General features: G+C 37.9%; 5 protein-coding genes across 6 annotated transcripts; 1 reads left to right on the top strand and 4 right to left on the bottom strand.

The window, feature by feature from the left end:
• Positions 1 to 23: 23 nt before the first annotated feature.
• tinf2 (TERF1 (TRF1)-interacting nuclear factor 2) lies at positions 24 to 5,241 on the bottom strand. 2 transcript variants are annotated; one of them, XM_026266962.1, is made up of 11 exons: positions 4,935 to 5,241; positions 4,288 to 4,490; positions 3,992 to 4,090; positions 3,734 to 3,829; positions 3,453 to 3,563; positions 3,178 to 3,298; positions 2,222 to 3,059; positions 2,071 to 2,129; positions 1,900 to 1,982; positions 1,543 to 1,572; positions 283 to 417 (listed from the first exon to the last, which is right to left on the bottom strand). In XM_026266962.1, exons 1-10 carry the CDS (start codon positions 4,963 to 4,965, stop codon positions 1,561 to 1,563), a joined length of 1,653 nt encoding a protein of 550 aa, XP_026122747.1. In that variant the 5' UTR covers positions 4,966 to 5,241; the 3' UTR covers positions 283 to 417; positions 1,543 to 1,560. The 2 variants fall into 2 exon arrangements, with proteins under 2 accessions (XP_026122746.1, XP_026122747.1); XM_026266961.1 differs by lacking the exon at positions 1,543 to 1,572 and having other exon boundaries at positions 24 to 417.
• A 1,753-nt stretch (positions 5,242 to 6,994) lies between these two features.
• Positions 6,995 to 9,702, top strand: cideb (cell death inducing DFFA like effector b). Its single transcript, XM_026266965.1, has 5 exons — positions 6,995 to 7,209; positions 8,099 to 8,213; positions 8,463 to 8,612; positions 8,737 to 8,930; positions 9,036 to 9,702. The coding sequence occupies exons 1-5, from the start codon at positions 7,184 to 7,186 to the stop codon at positions 9,169 to 9,171; spliced, it is 621 nt and encodes a 206-aa protein (XP_026122750.1). The 5' UTR covers positions 6,995 to 7,183; the 3' UTR covers positions 9,172 to 9,702.
• A 234-nt stretch (positions 9,703 to 9,936) lies between these two features.
• Positions 9,937 to 15,234, bottom strand: homezb (homeobox and leucine zipper encoding b). Its single transcript, XM_026266964.1, has 2 exons — positions 14,494 to 15,234; positions 9,937 to 12,583 (listed from the first exon to the last, which is right to left on the bottom strand). Exons 1-2 carry the CDS (start codon positions 14,785 to 14,787, stop codon positions 10,727 to 10,729), a joined length of 2,151 nt encoding a protein of 716 aa, XP_026122749.1. The 5' UTR covers positions 14,788 to 15,234; the 3' UTR covers positions 9,937 to 10,726.
• Positions 15,235 to 19,536: 4,302 nt separating this feature from the next.
• Positions 19,537 to 22,361, bottom strand: LOC113105285 (butyrophilin subfamily 1 member A1-like). Its single transcript, XM_026266338.1, has 8 exons — positions 22,116 to 22,361; positions 21,941 to 22,019; positions 21,326 to 21,676; positions 20,918 to 21,190; positions 20,703 to 20,810; positions 20,540 to 20,566; positions 20,253 to 20,279; positions 19,537 to 20,145 (listed from the first exon to the last, which is right to left on the bottom strand). Exons 2-8 carry the CDS (start codon positions 21,993 to 21,995, stop codon positions 19,598 to 19,600), a joined length of 1,389 nt encoding a protein of 462 aa, XP_026122123.1. The 5' UTR covers positions 21,996 to 22,019; positions 22,116 to 22,361; the 3' UTR covers positions 19,537 to 19,597.
• A 674-nt stretch (positions 22,362 to 23,035) lies between these two features.
• ccdc166 (coiled-coil domain containing 166) lies at positions 23,036 to 25,609 on the bottom strand. The gene is made up of 8 exons (XM_026266339.1): positions 25,338 to 25,609; positions 25,146 to 25,257; positions 24,998 to 25,051; positions 24,550 to 24,604; positions 24,305 to 24,449; positions 24,018 to 24,097; positions 23,446 to 23,622; positions 23,036 to 23,350 (listed from the first exon to the last, which is right to left on the bottom strand). The coding sequence occupies exons 2-8, from the start codon at positions 25,244 to 25,246 to the stop codon at positions 23,105 to 23,107; spliced, it is 858 nt and encodes a 285-aa protein (XP_026122124.1). The 5' UTR covers positions 25,247 to 25,257; positions 25,338 to 25,609; the 3' UTR covers positions 23,036 to 23,104.
• Between the last annotated feature and the right edge of the window lie 421 nt (positions 25,610 to 26,030).

Below are 26,030 nucleotides of genomic sequence, written 5' to 3' on the forward strand. Positions count from 1 at the left end.
AAGAAAAATAGAGCAAATACATATTGCAGTAAGCACAATTCTTTATTTAAAATATGACATGTAACAACAACATAATACAACATGATACAGATAAATAAAATGAATATAAGTGATTATAATTATTAATGCGCACTTCGTAAAAGCAGGTAGTTTTCCTTGGTTGCAAATGTACTACATGGCAGAGACCTTGTTTTTTATTATATATATGTATAAAATCTAAGACGTCTGACTAATACATGCATTATCTATAACAGCAAACACTGCAGCATCAAAGTTTTTAAGCAAGAATGATGTTCCAAAAGTGCATCAATGTCTGCTTCCAGGAGACATATTGGAACAAAACACAGGATTCCAGAACTCCCGAAGTGTGGGCACATACGTACCATTCTTTGTTTTGCAATACTGCTGACTGAACACCTGACAGGACATTTCAAGAAAAAGTCAGATTCACAGTTCAGCCACATATTATAAACCTAACCCTAGAATCAAGAATTTGGAAAATGTATATATCTTAAAAGGCCATTTTGGTAAATTATCATTTACATATTGTTCAGCAATCAATTAATGCAATAAACTTGTGCAATGTCAATTTTATGGAATATGGATTATGCTGTTCTAATAGAACATACATGATTGGTTTAAACACTAAATAGGGCCACATACACAAAGCAAAATTTTCAAGCTGTTGCCCAGTAAATCAATTCCTTGGAACCGTTTGCTTGCCTGATTAACAATTCCACTTGTCGGTTCTCCTCGTTGCAAATGTGTGATGACATCACACACGCGCTGCATTGTTTCGGTTAAAAACGGAGAAAACATGGCATTGAGGCAGAAGCACTCTAAAGTCTGGATATATTTCACGCGAAAAGATGACAATACAGTCACTTGCAACAGTTGTAAAAGTTCCATTTCGCCGTGTGGGGGGTGGGGGGGGGACTACCTTAAATATGCAGAAACATTTGGCCACACAGCATGCAATTCATTTGCAGGACTGTCACGTGTTTGATACACTACTACTTAAAGAGACAACAAGCGAGTCAAGCAGCAGCGGAGCTAACGGGACGACATCTGTTATTAATGCCGAAGGTAACTTGTCTCCAGGCAACTTGTAAGCATTTCATTGTGTCAACATTTACTATACGGATAATCTCCATTTTCATTGTCCATCAAATTTAGATGATGATGATAATGTACAGTGTCTTGCTGGCTCGGAGGCTGCAGCAAGTATCTGTCGTGCACCTCTAGCTACTTTGAGTATGTGCTTTGTTTTGTGTCTTCTGATCCGATATTAAAGCGGGTTAATACAAAAAAACAAATTTGTACTTATTCCCTCACCAAATGAGAACTGATTAGAGAAACGATAAGGAATCGGACCGATGAGCAATATCGATAATGGAATCGGAATTGTTAAATTCTTATCAATCCCCATCTCTAGTCATAAAGTTTAGTTCATAGTACATAAACAGTTCTCTGTAATCTACCGCAGGGCTGGTAAAAGCAACTAAGGTGCAGAGACAGATTTGTAAAAAGAAAGACACGTACCTCCTTCTCTGTGATTTGCTAACACCACTCCTGGAGAACAGAGACACACATTGTAGACTCGCTTTCAGTGGGAGCGAAGTCACTGCATTAATAACTACTTGCTCAGTTTGGACCTGAGTGACACTAACATGGACTTAAGCATAACTACCAAAGTCCTCTGTGAGTAGATGACACAAGTAGAGTAACAACTATATTTAGCTAGTGTGTATGTGGCCACAAGAACCTGCTGTAAATCCTGTGCAAATACTCGAGAAGCTCTACAGGCTGAATTAGATTAAATCTACACTCTAGTTGCTGGTTCTACGTGGTGGAACACTTTTGTTTGGTTGTCTGAATCATGTAGATGCATTTACAAACCTTTCTCTTGACACTGTCTGTTCTCTCATCATCAGAATCACCAATGATGTCATCTGATGACTTAACTGAGGGAGACGGGGAATCTAAAATGAACGCAAAACTAAGTTACACCTCTGGCATATAAACCCCCCCCCCCCCAATTTTAATTTTTTATTTATTTTATGTACTTACCTGAACTACCGACTGGAAGATGCAGAACAAGGGGAATACACGGAGAGCAAGTAGAAGTTCTTAAGGAATAAGAAATTCAGATAAAGCTTAACAAAATCTTAATGGTTTCAAGTTATTATAATATTAAAATAAATTGAAATAATGTTCTTACGGTCTATTGACAGATAAAGTCATGTGTTTCTCCGGTGTTGGCGTTGAACCCATATCAATAAATTTCCTCTTGCGAGTCACAGAGTTGCTGTTTCCCACACTGTCTTTTGAAGCAGTCTTGCTTGGAGACTTCGTGTTTTCCTTCTCATCAGATGATAAATGATTCGGACAGACAGGAAGATCGTTGTAGTTTAATCTGGGAATGACAACTCTCAGCTGGCGCTTCATGCAGGAAATGAGGAGAGCACTCATTTCTGCTTCTTGCTGTGACTCGATGTCCTCAGTGCTTCTCCTAGTGGAATATTTCCTCGTATCATCTTGCCCTCTTTTTCCATTTCGGTTCTTATTTTCAATCTTTTTGGGTGGGTGGGTTGCTTTCTCACTACTCCCCTTCTTACTGTTTATTTCTTCTTTGCTGCCCTCCTCCTCTTCTTCGCTGCCAGATGACTGAGTGATCACTGTGACCGACATATTTCCCACAAAATACTCCTTTTCTGGATCCTTCTCCAAAATCTCTTTATTAGAACCAGATCTGATGATTTGTTTGCTTCTGGTAGTTCTGGATATCTCAGTAATGGTTTCAACTTCTTGTCCTGAACTTGCCACCTTCTCATTGTTTTTTTGGAGAGCATCATTGGAAATGGACCCAATCACAGGTGCAACCTGTGACTGGGTTTCCTTCGCTGTTCTCCGAGTGGTTCTGGGCGTTGACGGGGAGGGATTTGTGATCATGCTGGATAAGCGAGTGGATTCTGACTGGATGGTTTGCAGCACTCTCCCCGAAAGAGGAAGGGAAAGGGAAGAGAGGATCGCGTCACCAGTAGACGAATGAAGAGATGCTGAAACAGAGAGAAGTAAAGAAAACAGAGGACAAAACAAATGCTTAGTGGCATAATAGGAAAGAATTTAGTCTTGTGCTTCCAGCAAATACTTGATTATTCAATTTCCATGACTCACCTGTGCCGAGGTGTCCGAGACATCTTTCATGTTGCAGCAGAGTCCTGAGGAGCTGGGGCTGTGATGCAGAGCGCGCACATTCCTCCAGAACAGCAGGGGCACCACTGAGCCATGAGACTGTCTGAATAATACATCACAATACAAAATGGTAAGCATAAACAAAACAGTGTTCCTGTCCCAAATGGGAGTATTAGCCCTTGCATATATATGTATAAGTATATATATATTAATACAAACTAAAAATGATTTTTTTCTGAACTTATTATGAATTTTACCTGAGCAAGATCTGGAACTGGTAATAGTTTATCCAGTCGAATTAGAAACTCCCACAACAGCTTTTCTAAACTGGCCACATAGTTTCCTCCATAGTGAAGATGGAATTCTTCCTGAACTCAAAGATAAAACCATATCAGTTGGCGTCAATACAATTTTGCATTGGAAGATTTTTAGGCATGTACCAAATTTAGTCAAACAGTGGCAGATAATTTAGAAGTGCCTTCTGTCATTACCTTCATATCTAAGATGTTTATATAAAGTAATAAAAAAAAAAATTAACCTTGAAGAACTGTTTTCTGGCTGTTGCATTTTTCAGGAGAGAGTTCACCAGGGTCTGGAAGTTGCGTTTAGCTTCTTCCACCTTTTGATCCTTCCTCTGAGGATAAAAGAAGGTACAATCCTTGTTGGTGCATATAACTCTTGTGAAATTATATGCAAAAACCACTATTTTAACTTCTAAAGAAGCTAGGTGAGAATAGAACTATCAAAATATTATGAGACAAACAAGACTCAACACCAGTGTCAGGGCCATACTCACCGTTCCGATGGGAATGGAGGAATCCTGCAGCTTGTGCAGCTCCTGGAGGATAAGTTGAGCATCAGGAGGATCTGACTGACGAAGCTCTTCCAAAATCATCTTAGGTTAGCAGGATAAAAAGCAAAGAAATATTTTTACTATTTACAGACTATAAAAATAAAAAAGTCAAATAAATCTTTGAATACAACAATAAAGTTTCAATATGTGACCAAAGAATACTTAAAGTATGGCAGCACAAAAGAAGATCGCTGGAAGTTTTATTTTTTATGTGACGTAGTACTTTTCAGCAATCTCACCAGTGCCCGCAAACCCATTGTCAGCCTGGCCTGATGTCTGTAATGAAGCAACCCAGGTACAGTCTCACAGAGTGATGTTATGGTCTCTTCCAGCTTTCCATAATGCACTGCATCTCTCTGCAGCATCACCTTCCACATGGCTGCAGACATCAGGCGTAAAGGTGGAGCAATAAGTTGCAGAGCTGACAGGGATAGAGGTACATCTGTTGGAAAAAAAGAAGAAAAGAAAATATCTTAAGCAATTATAACAAGCAAAATTTACTGAAACTCATTATTATCATTATCATCAAATTAACTATATATACAGAGAGAGAGAGAGAGAGAGCAAAAATTTACATTAAAATAATGTCGTTTTTAATATTGATTTATATTTCGGCATTTCAGTGCTGAAAATATCAAATTAACTACCCATACATACATTCAAACACTGACTCTGTATATTTAAAGCTCTGGTTATCACATCTTTAGTTAGACGTGCGTTCCGAAGTAAACACATGAACTGGAATAAATCTGCACAGAAAGCCCCTCACGTCTAAAGACCATAGACAGTAAAATAAAGACAGCATATGGAAGTTACCACAATGAAGCAGATCAGGTAACTCTCGTTTTAATATTAGTTTATTACAAGCTACACTGCGCAGACCCACCTTCATTCATATTGTTATTCGCTGTTTTCATTGTCCTGTCCGTCCGGAAAATAAACAACTCTGCGGATTTGGAGATGGCTTTCTTGATTCCTGAACTTAATAAAATCTCTTACACAGATCAAACAAGCAGTCATCAACAACATTCAATTGAACAACACAACGTGATAACGCTTAAGCCTTCTGTTTCTTGATCTATATTTACAACAAACACGCTACGTTTATAAAAACAACGGATGATTAATAACAACGTAATGAAAGTCGCGGTGGGAAAACACTTCTCGCGCCAAAATGACGAAATACTGTTTCCGGTGTGAAGTGTACAAAGACGATTTATTTTTTATTTTTTTTACTTAGTGGGCACAAACGTTTGTAAAAACTGTCTTTTAATTGAATGCTGCTACTGATCTTGAAAATATGCCATGCTTTATTTGTTTTAAACTAAAGTTATACACTTTTTTCTTAGCTTTTTTGATATGACGTTTATATGAGGAAGTTGTTTTGAGTTTCAAAATAAAAGTCTTCTAATTTAAAGTACTGCAGAATCCAGATGAAAATGAAGCAGATGCTTCCAACGCATTCCATAATAATTTCAACTGACAAATAAAATATCTATCTATCTATCTATCTATCTATCTATCTATCTATCTATCTATCTATCTATCTATCTGTGTCTGTCTGTGTATCTATCTGTCTCTGTAATTTCAGTCTTAATTTATATTTTTTGTAAAGTTAAAAAATAGGATGCACAGACACATTAAAGCAATGGTTTCAACACTATCAGGTCTCACTGCTTATTACATCATTCAAACCTTGGCTCTGCCTGTAGTATACAATAGTGGTGGAAATTATGATTCTTTCTAGTGATTCGTTCATTTTCAGTTCGTTCACCAAAATGATTCGTTCAGAATCGTTCACTGATTCGTTCAGTGACCATTTCTTCGTATTACACAAAATAAGCCAGCAGATGGCAAAAAAAGTGTATTATGTTGTTATGTCTTAAGTCAACGAACGTATTCACTTGCTGCAAAAACTGATCTGGCTTTATTAAAATGTGTGTATAATCGCATTCAATATATAAAGTCTAATTAAGTTGTTCAGATGAACAAAGCACAAGGTTTTCTTGCCTAAATAGCATTTTAATTGTTTGGTCAGACAGTTTGTATATTATATATTCACATTCATCAATCGTGGATTAAACGTGGAGTTGCTAAATATCAAAACAAGCGTATGTGCACAGTACAGTACCTATAACTGCGCTTTGCATTTTTGCGAGATTGACATGCTAAATGGCAGACTGACCCGGTTTACTCTAATTCATTTCGTTCACGAACGAGATAAGCTACCAGTTCATTTCATTCACGAACGACTTGTATCCGTTCATTCAGCTCGTTCACGAATGACATGTGTGCCAGTTCAGTCATTTCATTCACGAACGAGATTTACTAAATCATTCAACTCGTGCACGAACGACATGTGCTTTGCCGATTGAGAAACGTGATTGGTAAACGGTTTGCCAGAATATACCCTGACCATCGGGTCAGTCATTTCATTCACGAACGAGATGTATCATTCAACTCGTGCACGAACGACATGTGTGCCAGTTCAGTCATTTCATTCACGAACGATATGTATCAGCTCATTCAACTCATTCACGAACGACATGGGTACCAGTTCAGTCATTTCGTTCACGAACGATAAGATATCTAGTTCAGACTCATATGAAACTCGTTCATTGAAGGGCGTATTCGTTCACTACATTCAACAAATCAAATACTCTGTCACATCTCATACTCGAAGGCTATTGGCTCGAGGTTGAGTAATTCTTTGACAGGATGAAACAGTTGTTACCCGGTTCACTGAGCTGCGCATGCGCTGCTTATAGCGCCGCGCTGCTGTGGAGGGAGGAACTTCACTGAACGGGAAATATGAGTCAGTGGATTACGTGAACGAGAACGATTCGTTCACCTAAAAGATTCGTTCAAAAAGAACGATTCGTTCACGAACGACACATCACTAGTATACAATCAGAGAGGAGACCTTGCCCAATGACACAAGCTTTCAGAGTAGATCATCCTGCAAAGTCAAAGTCCATTTGGCTAGCAGCACAACACATTATTGTCAAAAAATATATTCTCCAGTAGCTGTGACTCAGTATCACCAGTTTACTTCAAACAGTCAAACAGAGTCAGAAAAGACTGTAAACAACTGGCACTGAGGTGACAGGCAGAAGACCTCAACCACCAATCATAATGGAAACAACAGCCTCCCTGTTCAAGTAAGTAGCACTCATTTGTTGTTATTCAGTACTGCTATTTACAATAGATATATTCATCTTTAGAAACATATTTTGAGTAAGAAGCTGCCACATACATTTGATCAAAGTTATCAGTAAATATATACATATTGACATATTTAGTTTCAATGGTTTTGTCGGAGTTTGTCCTTGGCTTTAATACTGGACTTTAACGGTTGGTCTTTCACAATACTTTTGTTTCACTCTATTATCAGCTCTTTGGATAAGACAGAGTCTGATTACATCCATGCACTGTCTGTGCTTCTCTCACTTTAAAGCAGTCATTGATTATTATAGGAAAAGTGTTTTTTTGTCATTATTTTGTCATTATGAACTCTCTTTCTAACATGAAACAAAAAAAACAGGATTATGAAGAATCACATTGGTTGGTCTTATCCATGCAGTTCTAAAAAATGAGTAGGCCTAATGTTGATTTCAGACTTCAAACAAGACACAAAAACACCAAAGTGTTATAAAAGATATTGGATAGCTTTGTGTTATTACCAGATCGTAATGTACGTTATAACCCAATGATCTTTAAGAGATAATCTTTGCTTTTAGTGAGCTGTGATCAGATCAGTAAGTTACTCAAACTTGAAAATCAAGTAGTCTGATTTATCGGCAAATTATACAGACAAACTTTGTGAACTGGACAATTGAATGATAAAATAAAAAGAAACATTTGTTTACAAATGAGGCATACCACATGACAGTGTGTAAATAATGAAGCATTTGAGCATTATCGTGCTAACTGTTCCTTTAAGTGAAGTTCTTTTTCTACACCGACTCTTGATAAACCCATTTATGTACTCTTATTCTATTTCCTTTGGCGTTTTGCCTCCTCCTCATTCCCTATCGCTCTTTCTCTCAGGTCAGTGTCTCGGCGGGTTTGGTCGCCCCCTCAGCGTCCATTCAGAGTGTGTTCCTGGGACAGAGAGGTCAAAAAAGGGGTCACTGCTGGAACTTTAGAGGAGCTCAAAGAGAAGGTACAAAGCGAAACATCGTTCAACTGGAAGTTTTGCTACTTACCTTAAAGGGTCTTTTAGATTTAGAGACACTGCTTAATAATCTCACTTCTTGGGGCTTGCAGTGGTTTAATCTTTGTGAAGCACCCCCTACCCTGTGTTAAAGCTCATCCAGTTTTCTGGACATCCTATAATGACCAGTCACTTATCATAAACGCTGTTGTGCATTTGAAGATTTGGGGGCATTTTATACTGTGATTCTTACCTCAGGCAGCCCAGGCTCTCTTGATATCTACTGTGCTGACTTTGGCGTGTGAAGAGGATGGGACAGAGGTCGACTCAGAAGAGTTCCTCTTAGCTCTGCCAGACAACACTGTTTTCATGGCCCTGACACCCGGAGAGACCTGGAAACCTCATCCTGTATGTATTTTTGTTTATTTCAAATTTTCATCTGGAATCATTAGTTGCTTTTGCTTTTTCATTCACTTATGAATATTGTGTCATTTGTATCGTACCTTATCTTAACTTTACCAATCCCTCCTAGTTACGCCAAAGAGGTGGAAACAAACCAGGTGAGAGTAAACCAAGTACAGGGAAAGATATTGCTCAGATCACCTTTGACCTTTACCGTACGCACCCCAAAGACGTATTCGGCTCACTAAATGTTAAAGCCACATTCCAAGGGCTCTACTCTGTCAGTGCAGATTTTCAATGCTTGGGGCCAAAGAAAGTCCTGAGGTAAACAGACTACAGGAAAAAACTTAAGCATTGTTATGGTTTGTTTTACTATTTATTTGTTTTTCAAGCCACTGAATTGTATCATGCACTTTTGCTGTCTTTCAGGGAGGCCCTCAGAGTCATGTCCACTCTACTCCATGCTGCTGGACAATTATTGATCTCATCTGCTGCTGTAATTCGCCGTATTATCCATGGGGCAGATCTTCTTCAAGCCCAGCATGGCAAACCTATAGAGTATTGAGAATAACTGGAGTATAAGGAATAACCAGAGAAGTAGGACATCAATCCGAGATCACAAAAAATGTAAAGAGGGATGTTTTTTCTAAAATATTTCCTAGATAGGTTTATATGGTAACACCACTAAGGTTCATTTTAACATGAATGAATTAGGTATAATAAACAAACAACAGTTAATCTAGGCAAATGTTCATGTACACACCACACTTCAAATGTTTGGGTTCAATGTAATTTATTCCACTGATGATAAAGATTAATTTTTAGCCATTTTTAACATCCATACTCCAGTCTCGAACATTACAAATCATTTTTAGAAATCATTCTAATATGCTGATTTGGTGCTCAAGAAATATTTCTTGTCATTATCAATGGTAAAACTTCTGTGGGAATCATGAAGAGACAAAAGAACAGCATTTATTTGTTAGTGGATGCATTAAATCTAATGCATTAAATTATGTTAATGGACTTTATTGTAAATTGTGAAGTTATACTTTGCTTGTTTAATGGAATATTGCTCCAGTTGTTTCTATGAAAACTGCCCTTAATGAGTTTTTTATTATTATTATTCTAGGACTACCCAGTGTTACTTATTCTATGTGTTTGACCTTTATAAATGTTTATTTTAACTTTACCAATACTTTATTCATTATGTTTACGTGATGGACTGCTGTATAATTTTATCTTTCTCATTCTGTAAGTCGCTTTGGAAAAAGCATCAGCTAAATTAATATATGTAAATGTACATATGAAATTGTCATAACAGTGAATGTTTGGAAAAAGAAAAATGTTTTAAGATCAATTTATTAAGTAAAACCAAACTGGTACAAAAAGCTTCAGCACAAAAAAGGACAGTCTCTCTATAGTCAGCTTACTCAATGCATAGACTAATAAACTCCATATTAACACTACTTAAGATTATAATTAGTCTTCAAATAATAATAATAAATCACAAACATTTTGATTGGAAAAAAACAAAAAACAAATCAAGCACATAAATTGTGTAGTATTATGTCAGCATAGTGTTTCCATCAAAGAAACATATCGGTGTAGCACACTGTGAATCTAAAAGATAGCAGTTATGCTTATAACTTTAAATACAATTGACCTTTGTAAAAGCAAACATCTACATATCTAAGCTCAAAGTACAACTTAAACATGAAAATGGCAACACACATGCATTCGCTCTTGTTTAGTCACACCGAGAACCACAATGAATAGAACTCTGATAAAACAGGCCACAAAACAAAATACATTGTGCAGTCATTCAGTGCCTTGCCATACACAGTTTTGTGTCAGTTACTTTAAGGTACATATTCTAATACTAAATATTTTTGATTCAAGTAAGATGCTTAGTTTTGGAGATATATATTGCATAACAATGTTGTGAGAGGTTCTACCAGGCCCTGGATCATAGCATTAAACTGGGATGGAAATATCCAGACAGGTTAAAGGAGAGAGAAAAAAGGTTTTGTGTAACATCTTTGGCAGTGACGTGGAATTCATTTTCCACCTTTCTGCACAGCTACAAATGCCATCACAAACTGACTTTGCTTCAAAGGTCAGAGTTCACCCTCAGGCACAATTGGGATACTTCCCCTTATAAGTTCATTCCATCTTGCTGCTTCACCCAGTCCACCTCCGTTAATTAACGCAGAATCGCCCAAACTCAACCCAGAGCCCATGTTTTCAAATGAAAATCTCCCCCGTGAATATTTCCCGCCCCTTTTCTGTTGTTGCGTTATAACATTGATGATGCGTTCCCTCTCCTCTGAGGTCATCCAGCGCATCTGATTGTGCTTGACATGATAACGCGTGTCTCCATACCACTGGATGATTTCTGTCCGCGTCAGACCCGTCTTCTGCTGGAGTATTAGGTAGTCATCGCTTGTGGGCCACTGGCAGTCCAGGAAGCTTTGCCGCAAAATTTCTAACTGTTCCCTCGTCTTCTTCCGAAGTCGCACATTCGGTTCTACCCGACCGCGAATGAATGACGGAGAAGGAGAGGGAGACGGAGAGATGTCCGCAGAATGTTGTTGAACAGAAGCACTGCCATCATCAAACTCGCCTTCATCGCTTGCTACCTCCTTGGTCTCATTCGATTGGTTGACAGGTCCCTCATCATCAGCCAAGTCCACATCGACCTCAAGCCCCACCTCAGTGTCATCAACCTCATAATTGTTGTAAAAATCAGCACTCGGTAGATCATCGTTCTCCGGCTTGTTCTGAGAGTTCTGCTGCCTTAGCTGGAGTGACCGATTGTGCTTTACGAGCTTAGCTAGCCAAGCCCTGCCGTTCCTGCGAAGCTGATAGCGGCTGTCAGCGAACCATTTGCGAATTTCTCGCCGATTAAGTCCAGTCATTCTCTGGAGCCGCTGAACTTCACCGTCAGATGGCCAAGACTTCTGTACAAAACTACGGCGCAGGGCCATCAGTTGCGCTTTCGATTTTTTCCCTGGTAAGCAGGGTACAGACTGTGAAAGCTCAGGGAGTTCGGGGTATGACATTGCGGCGTGTTGGTTGTACGATGAACGTCCAAATGAATCTAGCAGCTGAACTTCAGTATTGCGAGGTGGTGGTAGGTTTCTACTGTCACTTTGGAATTGGGGATTCACTTGAGGAACTTGTGATGTAGGTGCAACGTTTTTGTATACAACATTATTGCAGAGCAACTGCTGTATGTCATTATTGGATTGGGAAGCATTATTCTGGCTAAAATGCAAGCGGTTTTGGTTGCTGATGATGTGCTGAGGAACAGTCCGGCTGGGTTTAGGCGTCTGGTCTCTCTGCTCTACATGGGCAACTGCTGCAGGTGGCAGTTTAAAAACATGCTGAGGATCCTCACGTCCTAAAAATTCCTCCTCGTCATTTATTTCCACACACTCCTCAGCTACTGCTCTTTTCTGAATGTGCCACAGCTTGCGTCGCGTCTCTTGGATGTCGTCGTCAGCCCAGCTGATCCCGTAACGTACCCGCTGCATCATGAACCACGCTTTAACTCGGTCTGGCGGTAACGCACACTTTCGAGCTAGAGCGCTCGCCTCCTGCGACGTGGGGTATGGGAATGCATTAAATGCTTCTACGAGTTCTGACACGGCATCCAGCTCGTGGACCTGCTCTGAGCGGACCCAGATAAGCTTTAACCCCTCGGATACCAGTGGAAGACAAACCAGGTTAGTCTGGTTGTGGGTCGATGTGCCAGAGGAGACTGTTTGCCTCTTTTGGCAGGACTTCTTGGTCCCTGAAAAGCAGGGTGACTTCTCCTGAGGTAACTTGGGGGATGAGCTTTGCGATTTTTCAAGAGCAGGTGAGTCATCCATCTTTTCTTCCTGTTCCTTGGGATCCACCGAGGATGAGGTCTCATTTGAGTCTTCGGGTGTCTGAAAGGCAGGAGATTCTGTTCCCTCAGTGGTGACTGGCTGAAAAGGGTGAGATCAAGACATATGAATATAAAATGCATCAGATAAGAAATCCTCTCTTATTGGCTTACAGTTACAACGGCACAAATGGTCATCTGTTCTTACTTTTCACTAGGGATGCGCCGATCCGATATTCATATCGGTATGGGCACCGATACTGCTATTTTTTTGTCGAATTGGGTATAGATCATGGCCGCGTTCGGTTACGACAGTTAGCTTGGTAAAGTTCACTCCAAGATAATTTTGTTTTCCCAGTATTATAATTGATTTGTAAATAAATATCTATGATTTTTTATAAACAACTTTATCTTCTTGCTGGCGTTTAATGTTGTTTTGTTACTTGCTACTGGGTGTCTGTGAGAACAAAACACAGGCGTAGAAAATACTATAAATAGTTTTTAACGTGCACAGTAACTGAAATTTAAAACTGTTAAAAGAAAGACTCAATAACTGTTGCACAGATGTATCACACTATGCATCAATTTATATTCCCTTTGTGTCTAGCACTTTTTAATGCAAAGCGATGAGTGCCAGGCAACCCTGGTCATCAAAACAAAACCTGTCCAATTGTGTTTTGAGGGGGGTTCCCGAAAATAAAATAATAATCATTTTTCGCCAGTGATCCTCCAGTAAAATTCTCATTCTAGGGGCTAAATATCACGTTATTGGGATCACTTCAAACCACGAACATGAAAAGCAACCCGCGGCAACAGTGTTAAAATAACCCAATTCCACGGGAAAACCATGAACTTGGTAACATTGGCGGTGACTCCATGTTGCTTCAAGCACTTCAGTCTGCACACCGGATGCACATATTGTAAGTGTATTTGTTTTGTCATATTGTATCTTTCATGTTTTACTGCCTTATTAAAAAATATGCTATACATTTAAAAGAAATCATATTTAGTGCAACACTTTTATTTGTTCCCCAAAAAAATGTTTTTTTCACTAAATATTTGGATTTCTAAAATTATAGTGCACTGATTCTTCTAGAATAAACTTTGCTGCCAAAGGTAAACATTGAAAATAACATGAAATTCACACATGAACGAGAACACATGGCTTTAAACTTCAAATTTTATATATATATATATATATATATATATATATATATATATATATATATATATATATATATATATATATATATGGCCTTGGACCACAAAACCTGTCTTGTGTGTAAATTTTTCGAAATTGAGACTTCTACATCATCTGAAAAGTGAATAAATAAGCTTTCCAACGATATATGGTTTGTTTGGATAGGATGATGTTTGGCTGAGATACAACTATTTGAATATCTGGAATCTGAGGGTGAAAATCACCTTTAAAGTTGTACAGATGAAGCTCTTAGCAATGCATATTACTATACAAAAAATGAGGTTTTGATATATTTATGGTATGAAAATTTACAAAATATCTTAATGGAACATGATATTTACTTAATAGCCTAATGATTTTTGGCATAAAAGAAAAATCTATAATTTTGACCCATACAATTTATTTTTGGCTATTGCTACAAATATACCCCAGCCACTTAAGACTAGTTTTGTGGTCCAGGGTCACACACATATAATTAATTTAGATTAAACACTCTAATATTCCATATAAAATTAAGCATTGGTGGCATTTGTGATTGTTTTCAAACAGGTTTCCCTGCTCACTCCACCTCTGCCATTGGTCAGTCAAACAGATAGCACCTACACAAATGCACACCACTGATTGAGCAAATGACATTTTACCACAGTATTTACACTTTTCATGTAAGAACAATATTCTTTGTCTAGTAAATCAGAAGGAATTTTCATTTAAACACATATGCCTGAACTCCATTCAAAGCATCTCTAGGTGTTCACACAACTAACACAAACTCATGCACATCGATACATGACAAAAGACAAAACTTTACTTACTTTATCGTTAGCAACGCTCTTTTCCAGTTCACCATTTAAGCAGGGTGTCTCCACATCTCCCACCCGCTCGTCCTCCGGGGTTTCACATCCCTCGCCCCTCACCGAGTCCGAGAGACTGGTGACAGGGTGAGCGGTGTGCAGGTGCTGGCTGAGGCATTTAACGTCTTGCGCTTTATAACCACAAATCCGGCACTCGTAAGCGTCCTTAACATCTCCTCCAGACTTTACCGCTGGATCTGGAGGTGAAGAGTGCGTCCTTGTGCTCTCGGACTGCGGAGCTGCGCACTGCTCCATAGCAACCTATGCACAACCGAGCCAAGACGCAATTCATACAAGCGAACACAGAGGATAGGCAGTTAATTTTCTCCCGAAAAGTCGGTATGCAATAGCCTCAAGTATGCAACGAGTTTCATTGGAATAAAATAGTTGTATTCGGAGTCAACATGCAATGTTAAAGGCTGATTCCTAATTTATGGCCACACTGGTCTGAATATGGAACAAAGGCGTGCTAGCCAACGTGCTAACACAAAATCTTGTCGTGCTGGCTTCGCACAGATGCATAAAAAGTAAAAATTGACAGTACAGACGCAACCCGGTTTATTTATTGGTTTTCTGATGTAGTTACTTGAGAAATAAGGCAATTAAAAGCGTCATTCCGTGCTGATCGCACTCGCCTTCGGGTCGCACACTAGCCCAGAAAACTGTCACAGGTTTGGTTTGTCGCATCCTAGGAATGTGAAGCTAGAGCAGCTTCAAAATAAAAGTTCATTGACAACTGCTCTCTTTTTTGTTTCAAGAAGTTTTTTTGCGATGGTAAAATAGCTTTTCTTTAACAAAACACCAGTAACTGTATGTGCATACACATTTTGCGCACATACAGACAGATACTGAAGATGAATTAAGAACTGGCTATATAACAGGCTTATAAAATCACCACTTTCAGGGATGTCCTCATTTACACTGAAAAAAATATATATAAACGCAACACTTTTGTTTTTGCCTTCTTTTTCACGAGCTCAGCTCAGAGATCTAAGACGTTTTCTATGTACACAAAATACCTATTCATCTCAAATATTCTTCACAAATCTGTCTAAATCTGTGTTAGTGAGCTCTTCTCCTTTGCCGAGATAATCCATCCACTTCACAGGTGTGGCATATCAAGATGCTGATTAGACAGCATGATTATTGCACAGGTGTGACTAAGGCTGGCCACAATAAAAGACCCACCTTCTCTAGTGCTTCTGACTAATCCTGTAAAATCAGGTTCCTCTTGTCAAAAGGCCAGCAAATGCTCAGCTCATGGCAAGCTTGTGGAATAACTGCCTGGATGATCGCGTGCTGGTGTGCATGTCTAGTGCCATCTAGGAAGGACATTGGCTGCATAACATGAAGACGCTTCAGACTGCCCATGTGGAGCTGGTGGGTCAACTGAAAGAAGACTTAAAAGCCATGGCTCAGAGGCAGAATCAGGCTAAACGGCTGGAAAAGTGGCACAAAGACCAAATGCAGGCTCTGTAGAACTGTGTTGGTCAGCTGATGGAGACTGGATCAACCATGAAGGATCCGGTCTTCACGTGTTTACAGACTTCAGTGTCAGCCAGACTGGGTGCACTTCAGACTAAACAGTGAGCTTTCAATTTGGCTCTAGAGGGAGATGATGATTTCAGCTTCTTGCAGAAATTTGCCAGTGTACATGAAGCTATGATGGAGGCTCGCACAGTGGATCTGAAACAGGGTTTGGAGTCAGGACCTGATCGCACTAAATTAATTAAGATGATCAGAAAGGATGGAGAAATTATTGTGGAGCAGGTGCACAAACTCCAGAGAAGGTTTTTTGCTTTTGCTGATCCTAAATTCCACTCAGTTATTCGGGATGATCAAAATACAGTCTCAGAACTGACCTTTGACCCTAGGGCCTGAGATGACACTATCTAAAAACCTTAAAATGGTATTCTTCAGCTTCTCTGCCAGAAACCCCTTAGTCAAACTGCAACCAGTGTTGGCCCGAATCTGACCCACATCTGGCCTGCATGGATTTGACACAGGTCAGATGTGGGCCGGATCGGGGTAACCCTACGTTGCTGTCTGGGCAGACCAAAGCCCAGGCCCGTACAGGAAACAGACTCTTTGTTGCCTGCAAACTAAAGAAGGTGTCAGTCTGCACTGGTTCCTTAAAGGGGGGGGTGAAATGCTCATTTTCACTCAATATCCTGTTAATCTTGAGTACCTATAGAGTAGTACTGCATCCTTCATAACTCCAAAAAGTCTTTAGTTTTATTATATTTATAAGAGAAAGATAGTCTGTACCGATTTTTCCCGGAAAAAAAATGAGCGGCTGGAGGCATGACGTGTGGGCGGAGCTAAAGAATCACGAGCGCCAGTAGGCTTTTGCGTTGAGAGCGTTTGGAAGCTGTGACATTACCGTGAGGAAAAAAACATCATCCAAAACAAACCTTGGCTAACAGTCAGATTCAGATGTATATTTAGGATCCAGAATCAGATCCAGAGGCTGAAATTTAACAAGAGCAGCATCAGCAGCAATGACTACAGCAGGACGTCTCTATGTGGTATGTACTGAAACTGTATATATTTGCTTAGCGGTTTTGGAAAATGACTAAGTTCCACTTTATGTCGTCTTTTTTTTTCTTTTCTTTTTTTTAAGCTGTACATGTGGAAAGTGCAGTTTGATGACAACATCGCATGTTGTTTACTTGATGTGCTTACGCGCTGATAGCTAAGTAAACAACACAGTGATATTTGAAGCAGTTTTACTCACCGCCTGCGGTTCCAACTCACGATCATGACCCTTTTTCGTTGGGATTGCATCATCCTTAAGAAATAAACGATACGCAAATCCGGCGTCAAACTGGGTCTTGTTTGTAAAACAAGCATCTTCGAAATGCAGGGAACAAACAAAAACACTTGCACAAATTCGTTGATGCTCTGTAAAAAATAAACTCCATCCACTGGTCCCTTAATGCTGTTTTTTTTTTTTTTGGTAATCTGTGCACGGTTGTCTTGCCCTGGCAACCAAAAACACACTTCTTTTGTGACATTTCGCGACGCTCTCGCTCTGATCAGTGAATGTCTGTGCTCTCAGTGCTCTGCTCTACGGGAGCGCGCGCTCTTCCGGCAGAAGTGCCTTAGGACTCATATAAGGAAATTCCGCTCCATCTAACGTCACACAGAGCCATACTCGAAAAAAAACTTTCCGTAACTTGTGACAAACCGGAAGAGGTACAATTTCAAACGTACAACTTAATTTTTGAAACTTTGTCCATGTTTAGCATGAGAATCCAACTCTTTAACAGTGTAAAAAAACTCCGTATGCATTAAATAGCATTTCACCCCCCCTTTAAGCTCTCTGAGCATTTTGACTGGACCATCACCTTTGTGATACCAAAGCCGTGAATGGGAAGTATTCAGTGGTGTATATGGACTGAAGAAACCGATAAATTCTCTCTTATCTTTAAAATCAGAAGATGCAACACAAAATAGACCGAAGAGATCTATTTTCAGACTTATTCAGAGTCTCCATTCCTCCGTGAATTCCATGTCACTGGTTCATGGAAGGTGGAAGTGATCTGGGACTATGCTTCAAAGCAACTAGCCTTTTACAGCAGAAATAAACATACCAAAGGTCTTTTACAGAGTAAACTAAGAATAGAAATACAGACACATACTTTGTCCCTTTATTACTTTTGAAAACATTACCACAACTCTACAAAACACACACAAAGAGCTCCATCGGATTGCTCAAACCTATCCCAGGATGTCTGAGGGCCAAGGCAGTTTTTATACAGAAATACTTTGTGTGCTCAAACAATAATCAGGTAGGTAATAATCAGAAAATAAAATGTCAAAAGTGTTATTGGTTTAATTTGTTTTTCAGTTGTTTTATTTATTTTGAAGAATATTTTTTGCTTTAAATTTTTTATTATTTGTTAATGTTTTCTTGCAGTAACCCATTTCTTGATTTGTGTTAAAATAATTTAATATTTTTTTATTTTTTTTATTTATTTTTTATTTTTTTTGAAAAGTCATCATGTAGGTTAGGTTGAGTTCATTTAGAATAATCATATATCAAAAACATAATTATATTATTGTGAAAATGCATACTAAATCCTAGTTTTCTATTTTGTCTTAAAGTGTATCCAGTTGCTTAAATGATAAAGGAGGTGAGGAGTTAATTATTACAACTGAAATATGCAATTATGAGCTCATTTTTTGCTTATATTTTTATTAGTCTAAACTTCTTGTCATCCACTTTCTGGACGAAGAATCTCTTGATATATGATATATTCTTATATATACAATGTATTTCCATCTTATTTCCAACATATAAATTTATCAGTAGACAATATGTAGTACTCTAGGAAGATGTGTAAAGAGTCACTTGAAAAATCCTCATATTCATAGTGGATGAGATTTCTTATATTTGTTGTGTCAAACTTTACACCAGTATGTCACTTTTGCTAAAAGTATATTACCAGTGGTGCGATAATTCTTAAAATCAATGATCATGTTTAGAATAAAATATTTTTTAAAAGTAAAGGGCAGTTACTCTTTCAGTCCACACACCACACATCAGTAAAACAAATTCTCAGTCATTCAAGAATTGTGTGATGTTAGCAGGTTGTATGTGGGAACTTTGTCTTCCACCTATAAAAAATAAAGTCCAGTTACAAATAAGCTCGTTTTGACACTCTGTGACCTGAGCAGATTTAAAAATTCACTGTTTTAATTATGGCTTGTTTATTAGGTTATACATTTTCACAACAGATTATACTTATGACTTGTTAAGGGACTAAAAACATCACATTGAAATGCACTTTACAATAATTTAAGAGGCAGTGATGAAAACAAGATGTCAGCAGTGGTTGAAATTTTTCTTTTAAATTAAAACTGATTTATCATACTAGACAATGCATGTACGTACTTAAACTTTTCTTTGCAAAGGCTGTAGTAAATTAACATGGGTTTAATTCCCAGTGAACGCAAGACCAGAAAAAAATTATACCTTGAATGCAATGTTTTTGATACATTTTATATAATATATATTTCAATAATTTTATTTTTATTTTACATTTATAAGTCAGTTTATTCACTCTTTGAAATCTACAGATGAGACGATCAGTGGGGCAGAGTATTTGTTTTTAATGTTTGTACATGGGTTTAAGATCGGATAGAGATCCTCAGTGAACCACTGATCAGAGAAAGAGTAGATATGAGTCCTGGACTCCACATCATAAAAAGAGACTAAGCCTTCCTCATAATCCACAAACACACCCAGCTTCTGGGGCTTAACTTTCAGGGAGAGAGAGACAGTGGGTCCTGCACAGGCACTATACTGGTTCCCATTTCTCAAGCGCACTGTCCAGTAACCATTCTGAGGACTCAGTGTGATCTTCCCCTTTCTGGTAATGGATTTTCTGGCCACTCCTATATCCCAATCAGTCTTCCCCTTCACCTGCACCTCAAAATAAAACCTTCCAGATGAGAATCCCTGCTTTCCCAAGACATTCCCACATTTATTAAACCTCTCAGGGTTGTCTGGGACATTCTGTTTTTTTTCTCCACGTCGCACTTGTTTCCCATCTTCAGACAAGATGAGACAATTATGAGCTGTATCTGGATCTAGTGTCACATCCGCTAATGAAAATGAGAAAATAATTATATTTACATTATGTGCATATTGAGAGCTGATACAAGACTACAGATGCCAATGGATTAAAAACAAATATTCCTTTCTTACTAACCTGCATATTTCCTTCTCTTTGCGAACTCTAAAGAGACAAGTTTAATTTTTATTTTAAATGTGTTTAAAATAAATCTGGTCCACACAAAAATTCCACAAATCACCTTAAGATAACGATGCATTTAACAAAAAAAATTATCATGAAATTAACCATTTTAGTCACAATGTCTGGTGCAATTGATGTAACATAAGCAACAGTAAATTCAAAGAATAAACCACACATTTAGATATTATATTGAATTGATTTGTTTTTGGAATAATGATGACCTATTAAAAACATAAGCTCACCTTTTTGGATCCTCCTCAAATAGCGTACTTAAAAAATGTAAAGATATGAATAAGATAAATAAACATTATAATTGTGCAACTATTTCTCAATGGTCAGATGCAACTACAAAATTAAGAGGCTTTTAAAAGCTAGTTATTTTTTGACTGAAAAAATGGACATCACCTCTTCTTATGTAAACAAAGGTAGCAACTGCAACTGCAGTAATGATGCTGAGAACAACTGTAATTGATATCCAAATAACCGATGTTCTCCAAATGTGAAAGATCTGACCTGTACAACAAATGTGCATATCTGTGAATAAACTGTAATGAATTCTGAATCATTATGACCGCGTGACATTACCTTGGAAATTTGAGAAAGACCCAATTCATACTTACTTGAGACAATAATGTCAGTTTGCACCATATGATGTCTCAGTTTGATTCTACACTGATACTTGGTTTCACTGTCACGTACAGTGATCCTGCGTTTCACGTTGTAGCCCTTTGCATCTTTATGTGTCTCTTCAGTATCAGAAGCCAAATTCTCTCCTTTACTGTCCAGCCACTGAAGCTCAGGTTTAGGGTTCCAACCTTCACATTCACACACCAGACGAAGCCCTCCTAAATGATCGAAATCCTCTACAATGATCAGTGGAGGAGTCCCTACAGCTGCAGAAATTTAGCAGAAGAATAATTCATTAATTGTACTTGTAGGGTATATCGCCTGCACTTTTGATTTCAAAAGCACTGTAGATCAGAGAGAATATTTCTGAGACTTGTAGTCTTAGTTATTGGTTTTCTCACCTCCAACATCAACACTAACAGTGATGTCATCATACCAGGAGTTGGACTCAATAAAACACTTGTAAACTCCTTCATCAGAGACTTGGACAGATGAGAGTTTGAGTGACGCGTTTCCATTCTGCAGTTCTGCTTGGAACAGTTCTGTTCTTCCTCTGAAGTATTGGTTCTGCTTCGTGATTTTGTTTTCACCATTTTCATAGAGATACACTATTGAGTCTTGTAGGTCAAGTCTAAACCATTCCACTCTCATGTTTACAGCACTGGTGTTGGGCTTGATGGAGCAGGGCAGGATCACATCTTCACCAGTGAGAGTAAAAAGAGGTTCTGCAGGTCCCACAACATTATACACCTCTAAGACAGAGAAAACCATGTCTGAATTGAACGTAAAAGGACACCAGTTCATTTTTGGATGTATAAAGGGTTGAAGTAAAGTAACCCATCTATTTCCTCGTAATGCTATATCTTCTGCATTTTACATGACTATAGCAAATACACAAATACATGCACACATAAATCACTCTGATCACAGAACAGCTCTGCTGTGGTTTTATTTGCAACATTAAATCTTGAAATGCACAATACTGTCTGCTTTTTCTTTAAGGTGAGAATGATTACCTGATCTTAAATCTGTAACTGCACAAAACATCAGCGCCACACCAACCAGCTTCATCCCTGCAAAGAAACAACTGCTCTACTATACATAAAAGAAACAGAATGCCTTTTATTACAAATAGTTTGGTACATGTTAAATAAAATAAACACAAATGATTATATTTAGTGAAATACTCACCTGATTTGTCTCTTGTAAATAGTTTTTAAAACACTTGCTATCACTTTCTCTTAGAGAAAAACCAGTCAAACCAGAAATCACACACTCAAATGCTTAAAGACACACACACATTCAACATTCAGCGCATGCACTCTAGATGCCTATACTTTTCGGTTTCAGTGACCTTTTTGTTAACAAACTAAAACTATAAAAAATGTGTTAAATGAAATAAGAAATGATCAGAAATGTAAACTAAAAAAACGTGAACAAAATGGAAAATAAACTGAAATAATTTTTTTTTTTTACAAAAAGCACAAAACTAAATGACTAAAACATAAGCTAATGTTAAAACAGATAATCTAAAACTAAAAGCTTATTCAAAATATTAATGAATATTATCACAGTACATAATATTAAAATGTCACTTGGTTTGTGCAATAAATCTTTGTTAATGCAAATAGATCAGTAATGCTTTGCTACTACTTTATGACTGATAAATCTATATGCTACTTATATTTTCAGTTTCGGAGCACTTATATTCATCTTTAGGTGAGGTTTATTCAAGCCAGCAAATAGAAAATGTACCAATAAAATACAATTCTGCAATAATTTATTCAACCTCTCTTGATCCAAACCTGTATGACTTTCTTTAGCATAACAGAAAAAAAAGAAAATTAGAAAAATGCTTGAACTGTTTTAGTTACTATGTAATAAATCGTATGGTATACAATTTGAGGAATTTAACAAGATTTGAGAAAAAAGCACCAACAGAACTGTTGCCTATTTAAACACCTCTTTGTATATGAATTTCTGACATATTCATTTTCAAAATATTGGACCAGTCTTTGCTTTTTCAGTATTTTGACCTGCTGAGATAGTAAAGAGGTCAATAAGCAAAGTTTTTTTCTCACTTCAGCAAATACTTCTCTTGAGTCATACAGTAATCTTCATATGTTTATTGAAAGCAACGGTTGTAACTGAACTGTCTCCAGTTCTTACTGATGGTCCCTCTAGGGGTGTTCAGTATTGTTTGCACCGGCTGGTGTTGCGTATTTTGAATGTAGGGAAATACGCTGGGCATGAATCTTCTGCATACACTTTTGCTCCAGCAGCAGTTGCTGTCGATGAGTCTGCAGAGCGTCCTGCTGTTTTTGTAGAGCTAGAGCTCTTTGGAAAAGGAATTTATACTCCTCATGCAGGCTTTTTTTCTCCTGAAACACTTTATTTATATAGGACATCAGGGAGTGAGATGCCTCCTGGGAAAAAGAGAAAGAAAATATCCTGACCTGGTAACTTATGGTGATGTAACTGTACAATTATACTGACTGAATTCACAACAGGAATCACTCACCTTGCTGGCTGATATAGTGAGAGCATGCACAGTGTCTTCTGCCTGTTGCTCACAGCTCTTCTTCTTTTTAATGAAGTCCGCCTTGAGAGCCACCAGAGACTCTGAATGATGACACTGCATGGTAGACAACTCCCGCTCCAGCTCAGTGATACGACATGACTGCTGCTCTTTTAGAGTCTACAACACATATAATACATAAATACATATGGAAAAAACAATTATTCCACATCAGTGCAGTATGAAAAATTATAACAATTTGAAAATGATGACACAAGTTTCAATTTATTTTTTTAGAAACTATTCCACAGTGTTAATGCAGGGGTCTGTCAATTGATCTCTCATATGAAAATGTGTGTTATAAAAAATGATGATGATTATTCAAATGGATATGCAATGCATTATTATATTTTATAGATATAATTTGTTCCATTTGTCTATTCATCAAATGATGCTTAGTTAAAAAAAGGTAGAAGATCCTACATATATAAAAATGGATGTGAAAATCCAAATGACATTAAATTTTAACCCCAGTACAAATGCACACAAAAAAATAAGAAAAAATATCCTGCTACCTTAACCTCTTTCAGGTCTGCAATTTCACTATTTAGCAGGGCCAGCTGATTTTCCGTCTGCAGGATCTCCATCTGCAGCTCTGAAAACACAACCAACACACATCTGAAGTGCAACATTTGATGTTTTATTAGCATCTAGCGAAGTACTGATTGCACCCATTTGTGAACTGATATGTAACCAAGAAAGCATGTGACAAATTGCGTCTTGAGACATTTACAGCACATTGTAATCACACATTTATTCTTCATATTAATTTCCTGCACAAATGAATTAACACTTGTCTTACCACTGCTCTGCTCCTCATGTTTGTCCTGCATGTTCTGTCTCTGTCTCTGGAGCTCCTCAAGTTCCTCGTGACTCTGATCACTCAAATTCAATATTGCATTCTGCCTCTTCTCTGCTCTTTTAGACATATATGACATGTACTCTTTCTGCACAGTACAGAGAACAAGAATGATCTGTAGTGTATATATCTGCGAACATGTTATATATAAGCAATTATGTTGATCCGTGTTACTTTTGAGAACTTACACTTTCAATACGGCTCTGAGCTATCTCAATCTGAAGAAATTCATTTTCTTTTCGTCTGGAGTTGATTGTGTGTTAAACTAAATAAACTTAGATGTAAATGGACACCTTTTATATCGGTCAGTTAGAGTTACTGGGCTGGACTGTATTAGGATTTAATCATTCCAGTTTCAAAATAATTGTGATGGTACACTGACTTCTAAAAATGGCTTCTGTTTCTTTCCCACAAAACTATATACAATTGCTTTAATAGTATAAAATGGTTAGCTTGTCTTAGCTGGTTTAAGCTGGTCTAGGTGGTTTTGCAGCCTGGGTCAAGATGGTTGGCCATCCCCAACCAGATGCAAGTGAACTCCTCTAAAACCAACAAACCAGACTTGTCTGGAGACAAGCTAACCACGTTAATGTCGTTTCAGTGAAGAAATATGTTTCTGTTTGTGTAAAAGGATACTTTTGTTCAACTCTCCTCTTCAGTGTGCATAGGTTTTCAGTTAGGGTCTCATATCTGTGGGTTACAAAGCAATATTAACTAGACTGATGTACTGTCTACATCAAAAGTGATTCACCATGTTCTTTACATCTCTACAGAGATAACTCACTCTCTGTGTAACAGCCTCTGTCTATCTTCCTGTCCATCGCTCTCCGCCGAGACATCTGCGTCCTGCTGGCTCTTTGACTCGCTTCTCTTCTTTGACGACATCCTGAAAACACCTAGACAAAATGTTTACTCGCATACAGCACGACAAAAGGACTTCTAATGTATTAAACGTTACTATCCCAACGAAGCTTACCGAGTCAGTCTAACGTCAGTTCTTCATTCTTTTCCGCTCCCGAAGTCGGTTGCACCGTGTAACCAAGACAACCATAAATAACATTCGCCGAAGGAGCCAGATTCACAGCATACATGTATACACGTTTGTTTTGATGATTTTTAATGAAATAAAATCGTACGCGATTCATAATCAAGCATAATTAAATGTTATTTCAGAAAATCAAATGCGAAGAGCATTGTTTGAAATGTGTTATGTTGATGTGACACAGACACACGCTGGCCGCTAGATGGCACGATATGCTCTACTGGAGTCTGGGTTGCCATGCCCGTATATTATAAGCTAATATGTATTTTTTTTCATAAAGTATTTTATTATAATGGGCTAATGCAAGTTTTTATCAGATTTACTGGACTCATAATTATTGAAATAATGTGCTTTGAATTACTTTCAGAAGTCATTTTCGACGCTTTTTGATAAACTCGATCACTTTAAGTAGCAGATTACATAACTGCAACTCTTATAACATAACAGAAGGATTTCATCCTTTGATGCGGATGCTAATAAAGTTTTCGTTTTTGTTATAGTTATCCTCAAAGTTATTGTTTTTGGTGTGAATGGATAAAAAAACATTGCCAATTTGATAAACTCGATCACTTTAAGTAGCAGATTACATAACTGCAACTCTTAGTCTTATAACATAACAGAATGATT

The sequence above is a fragment of the Carassius auratus genome, chromosome 7, assembly GCF_003368295.1.
Source record: "Carassius auratus strain Wakin chromosome 7, ASM336829v1, whole genome shotgun sequence".
Taxonomy (NCBI): Eukaryota; Metazoa; Chordata; class Actinopteri; order Cypriniformes; family Cyprinidae; genus Carassius; species Carassius auratus.

What these genes read in the sequence shown, in the direction of transcription:
- tinf2 (XM_026266961.1), bottom strand. Translation starts at nt 4,965, where the DNA reads ATGAAAACAGCGAATAACAATATGAATGAAG. An exon ending in GAATAACAATATGAATGAAG is followed by an intron (nt 4,491 to 4,934) that starts GTGGGTCTGCGC and finishes TTTTTCCAACAG; the next exon opens with ATGTACCTCTATCCCTGTCA. An exon ending in CCAGAAAACAGTTCTTCAAG is followed by an intron (nt 3,564 to 3,733) that starts GTTAATTTTTTT and finishes CTTTGAGTTCAG; the next exon opens with GAAGAATTCCATCTTCACTA.
- cideb (XM_026266965.1), top strand. Translation starts at nt 7,184, where the DNA reads ATGGAAACAACAGCCTCCCTGTTCAA. An exon ending in ACAACAGCCTCCCTGTTCAA is followed by an intron (nt 7,210 to 8,098) that starts GTAAGTAGCACT and finishes TCTTTCTCTCAG; the next exon opens with GTCAGTGTCTCGGCGGGTTT. An exon ending in GGGCCAAAGAAAGTCCTGAG is followed by an intron (nt 8,931 to 9,035) that starts GTAAACAGACTA and finishes GCTGTCTTTCAG; the next exon opens with GGAGGCCCTCAGAGTCATGT.
- homezb (XM_026266964.1), bottom strand. Translation starts at nt 14,787, where the DNA reads ATGGAGCAGTGCGCAGCTCCGCAGTCCGAGAGCACAAGGACGCACTCT. An exon ending in AGAGCGTTGCTAACGATAAA is followed by an intron (nt 12,584 to 14,493) that starts GTAAGTAAAGTT and finishes CACCCTTTTCAG; the next exon opens with CCAGTCACCACTGAGGGAAC.
- LOC113105285 (XM_026266338.1), bottom strand. Translation starts at nt 21,995, where the DNA reads ATGAAGCTGGTTGGTGTGGCGCTGATGTTTTGTGCAGTTACAGATTTA. An exon ending in AACTGACATTATTGTCTCAA is followed by an intron (nt 20,811 to 20,917) that starts GTAAGTATGAAT and finishes TTTGTTGTACAG; the next exon opens with GTCAGATCTTTCACATTTGG. An exon ending in TTTGAGGAGGATCCAAAAAG is followed by an intron (nt 20,280 to 20,539) that starts GTGAGCTTATGT and finishes TTGTCTCTTTAG; the next exon opens with AGTTCGCAAAGAGAAGGAAA.
- ccdc166 (XM_026266339.1), bottom strand. Translation starts at nt 25,246, where the DNA reads ATGTCGTCAAAGAAGAGAAGCGAGTCAAAGAGCCAGCAGGACGCAGAT. An exon ending in CTCAGAGCCGTATTGAAAGT is followed by an intron (nt 24,450 to 24,549) that starts GTAAGTTCTCAA and finishes TGTACTGTGCAG; the next exon opens with AAAGAGTACATGTCATATAT. An exon ending in TCACTATATCAGCCAGCAAG is followed by an intron (nt 23,351 to 23,445) that starts GTGAGTGATTCC and finishes TCTTTTTCCCAG; the next exon opens with GAGGCATCTCACTCCCTGAT.